Below are 4,374 nucleotides of genomic sequence, written 5' to 3' on the forward strand. Positions count from 1 at the left end.
ATGTAGAGGACCACTGGAGGGAGGGGACGAGGTTAGGTTAGTTAGGAGAGTAGCAGACACTGGAGGAGAGGGGAGAGGGTTAGAGTTCAGTTAGGGAGATGTTAGAGGACAACTGGATGGAAGAGGAAGAGGGTTAGAGTTAGTAGGGAGATGTAGAGGACACTGGATGGAAGAGGAGAGGGTTTAGAGTTAGTTAGGGAGATTAGAGGACACTGGATGGAAGGGAGAGGGTTAGAGTTAGTTAGGAGATGTACAGGACAACGGGAGGAAGAGTAGGGACAGGACATTAGGGGAAGACATTAGGACAGACATTTATGACAGACCATTAGGACAGAGGACAACATTTAGGACAGACATTAGGACAGACATATTAGGACAGAAAGTCAGGACAACATTAGGACAGACAATAGGACAGAGGTAGGGACAGACATTAGGACAGACGATTTGGAACAGACGTTAGGACAGAGGACAAGACATTAGGACAGACATTAGGAACAGAGTTAGGGACAGACATTAGGACAGACATTAGGACAGAGGACAGACATGTAGGACAGACATTAGACAGAGGGACAGACATGGTAGACAGACATTAGAACAGAGTAGGACAGACATTAGGAACAGACATTAGGACAGAGGACAGACATAGGACAGAGACAGACATTAAGGGACAGAGGGAACAGGGAACAGACATCTAGGCACAGAGGACAGACATTAGGACATGAGGACAGACATATAGACAGAGGACAGACATGAGGACAGCAGGACAGACATTAGGACAGAGGACAGACATTAGGACAGAGACAGACATTAGGACAGGAGGACATACATTAGCGACAGAGGACAGACATTAGGACAGAGGACAGACATTAGGACAGAGGAACAGGGGACAGACACAGCGGAACCCCTTTGGACCCTCGTCAAAAGCAGTGCACCAGATATGGAATAGGCATGGCTAGGTACCTGTCATCCTCTTCGAAGATGTGCTGTGTTCCGTTGCCATGGTGAACATCCCAGTCCAGGATGAGGACCCGCAGAGGCTGCTGGGAGATGGACTGGGCGTATCGGGCAGTCAGGGCGGCAGTGTTGAAGAAACAGAACCCACAGGCAGCYTCCTTCTCGGCATGGTGACCAGGGGGGCGCACGATGGCCACGCCATTACGGACCTGGGGGGGGCGGACATACAACCGTCTGATAATTAGGGTTGCGAAATTCCAGGAACTTCCCCCCCCCAAATTCCCTAGTTTTCCAAAAAATAATCCCAGTTGGAAAATACGTGGAATCAGGAGGGTATAATCAGGAAGTCCAGGAATCCTACAACCAGGATTGCTGGGAAACCTGGTTACTTGGGGGAAGTTAGGGGAATTGTGCAACACTAAGTGTGATAATAAAACCATGTTGACTAATAGATGGCTCTTTCAAAAAACATCAACTTCAAAAGACTTTACGAAGCATTTAAAAACACTTCGTAAGGCCTTCATATAAGCTTCGCAAAAAAAGCATTTCGGGAACGTGTGGCTTTAAAAGTAATTCATTCAGGAAACCATGTCCTCACAAAAGGAAGCCTGAGTGCCTAACTTGAACATTTCCTGGACACAGCAGGGTTAGAGGTTAACGTGATGGAGGTAGTGTTTAACCTGTCCRGTCAGAACAGCCTGTACTGCATTAAAGCAGGCCCCAGCAGCCAGCCGGGCGCTCCTGTAGCTCTCAGTACTGATGAAGATGGAGTTGTACTCTTCTCCCAGTCTGTGTAGGTCTCTCGTCTTCATCCCCTCGGTTTCCTTCATCTTGGCTATGTGCTTCAAGCTACAGACACAATCACAGAATTACAACATTTGAAATAATWATTATTGGAGAAAAATAAAATGTTATGTATTGTCCACGTAATGTGGAAATGTGTCTTTGGCTTCACCCCGGAAGAAAACAGACCAACAGCATTATGGGCACATCGTCCTCAAGATCATTAAATACAACGTACACGTTACCCAGTCTGTAATACCTGCATGTTTCAAACAGACCCACCATAGTCCATAGTCCCTGTGCACAAGAACACCAAGTAAAACCTGTTCTAAATGACTATCGCTGAATGAATGAAATGCTTTGAAAGGCTGGTCATGGCTCACATACACACCATTCCCAGACTCCCCGACCCCCACTCAAATTCGCATACCACGACAATGTCTCTTCGCCCTCAGAAGGCTGAAAAGATTTAGCAATGGCCTTCACATCCTCAATAATTCTACAGAGGCCTTTTGCCTTTTGGTAGGCGTCATTGTAAATAATATTTGTTCTTAACTGACTTGCCTAGTTAAAATAAAGGTTAAAAAATTAAAAATAAATGATGCAAGTGCTTGGCATCCGAGGTAAGCATCACATAGTAGTGATTCAACACTAGTGGTAGTGGTAGAGCCCAGTACATCACTGGGACCAAGCTCACTGTCATCCAGGACCTCTATACCAGAAGGTGTCAGAGGAAGACCCCCCCCCCCCCCCCCCCCCCCCCCCCCCAAAAAACGTACTCAGCCACCCGAGCCATAAACTGTTCTCTCTGCTACCCACGGCAAATGGTACCAGAGCGCAAGTCTAGGACCAAAAAGCTCCTAAACAGCTTCTATCCCCAAGCCATCAGACGACGAACAATTAATCAAATAGCTACCGGACAATTTACAGGACCCCATGTTATTTGTTACATTAACGACACACACAGCTGCTACTCTGTAATTATCTATCCTGATTGACTTGTCACTTTACCCCTACCTACAGTTGAAGTCGAAGTTTACATACACTTAGATTGGAGTCATTAAAACTCGTTTTTCAACCACCTCACACATTTCTTGTTAACAAACTATAGTTTTGGCAGTCGTTAGACTCTACTTGTGCATACACAAGCTTTAACAATTGTTTCAGACAGATCACTTATATCACTGTATCACTTCAGTGGGTCAGAAGTTTACATACACTAAGTTGACTTGCCTTTGAACAGCTTGAAAATTCCAGAAAATGATGTCATGGCTTTAGAAGCTTCTGGCTAATTGACATTATTTAGTCAATTGGAGGTGTACCTGTGGATGTATTTCAAGGCTACCTTCAAACTCAGAGCGTCTTTGCTTGACAACATGGGAAAATCAAAGAAATCAGCCAAGACCTCAGAAAAAAAATTGTAGACCTCCACAAGTCTGGTTCATCCTTGGAGCAATTTCCAAACGCCTGAAGTACCACGTTCATCTGTACAAACAATGTACGCAAGTATAAACACCATGGACCACGCAGCCGTCATACCCTCAGGAAGGAGACCGTTCTGTCTCCTAGAGATGAAGTACTTTGTGTGAAAAAGTGCAAATCAATCTCCAGAACAACAGCAAAGGACCTGTGGAAGATGCTGGAGGAAACAGGTACAAAAGTATCTATATCCACAGTAAAACAAGTTCCTATATAACATAACCTGAAAGCCACTCAGCAAGGAAGAAGCCACTGCTCCAAAACCGCCATAAAAAAGCCAGACTACGGTTTGCAACTGCAATGGGGACAAAGATTGTACTTTTTGGAGAAATGTCCTCTGTCTGATGAACAAAAATAGAACTGTTTGGCCATAATGACCATCGTTATGTTTGGAGGAAAAAAGGGGGTGTCGTTGCAAGCCGAAGACACCATCCCAACCGTGAAGCACGGGGTGGCAGCATCATGTTGTGGTGCTTGCTGCAGGGACTGGTGCACTTCACAAAATAGATGGCATCATGAGAGAGGAAAATTATGTGGATATATTGAAGCAACATCTCAAGACATCAGTCAGGAAGTTAAAGCTTGGTCGAAAATGGGTCTTCCAAATAGACAATGACCCCAAGCATACTCCAAAGATGTGGCAAAATGGCTTAAGTACAACAAAGTCAAGTATTGGAGTGGCCATCACAAAGTCCTGACCCATCTTATGGAAATTGTGTGGCAGAACTGAAAAAGTGTTTGCGAGCAAGGAGGCCTACAAACCTGACTCAGTTACACCAGCTCTGTCAGGAGGAATGGGCCAAAATTCACCCACTTATTGTGGGAAGCTTGTGGAAGGCTACCCGAAACGTTTGACCCAAGTTAAACAATTTAAAGCCAATGCTACCAAATACATTCTAACCACTGGGAATGTGATTGAAAGAAAATAAAAGCTAAAATATCATCTCTCTACTATTATTCTGACATTTCACATTCTTAAAATAAAGTGTATCCTAACTGACCTAAGACAGGGAATTGTACCAGGTTTAAATGTCAGAAATTGTGAAAACCTGAGTTTAAATGTATTTGGCTAAGGTGTATGTAAACTGCAGACTTCAACTGTACATGTCACTATTACCTCAACTACCTTTACTCTACATGACTCATAATTTTTTTTTT

At 44.3% G+C, this 4,374-nt stretch overlaps 1 protein-coding gene across 1 annotated transcript; it reads right to left on the minus strand.

The window, feature by feature from the left end:
• Nucleotides 1–101: 101 nt before the first annotated feature.
• LOC112074931 (histone deacetylase 6-like) lies at nucleotides 102–1,958 on the minus strand. Its single transcript, XM_024142008.2, has 3 exons — nucleotides 1,635–1,958; nucleotides 961–1,163; nucleotides 102–162 (listed from the first exon to the last, which is right to left on the minus strand). The coding sequence occupies exons 1-3, from the start codon at nucleotides 1,782–1,784 to the stop codon at nucleotides 102–104; spliced, it is 414 nt and encodes a 137-aa protein (XP_023997776.1). The 5' UTR covers nucleotides 1,785–1,958.
• Nucleotides 1,959–4,374: the final 2,416 nt, after the last annotated feature.

This window comes from Salvelinus sp. IW2-2015, unplaced genomic scaffold (assembly GCF_002910315.2).
Source record: "Salvelinus sp. IW2-2015 unplaced genomic scaffold, ASM291031v2 Un_scaffold2879, whole genome shotgun sequence".
In the NCBI taxonomy this organism is placed as follows: Eukaryota; Metazoa; Chordata; class Actinopteri; order Salmoniformes; family Salmonidae; genus Salvelinus; species Salvelinus sp. IW2-2015.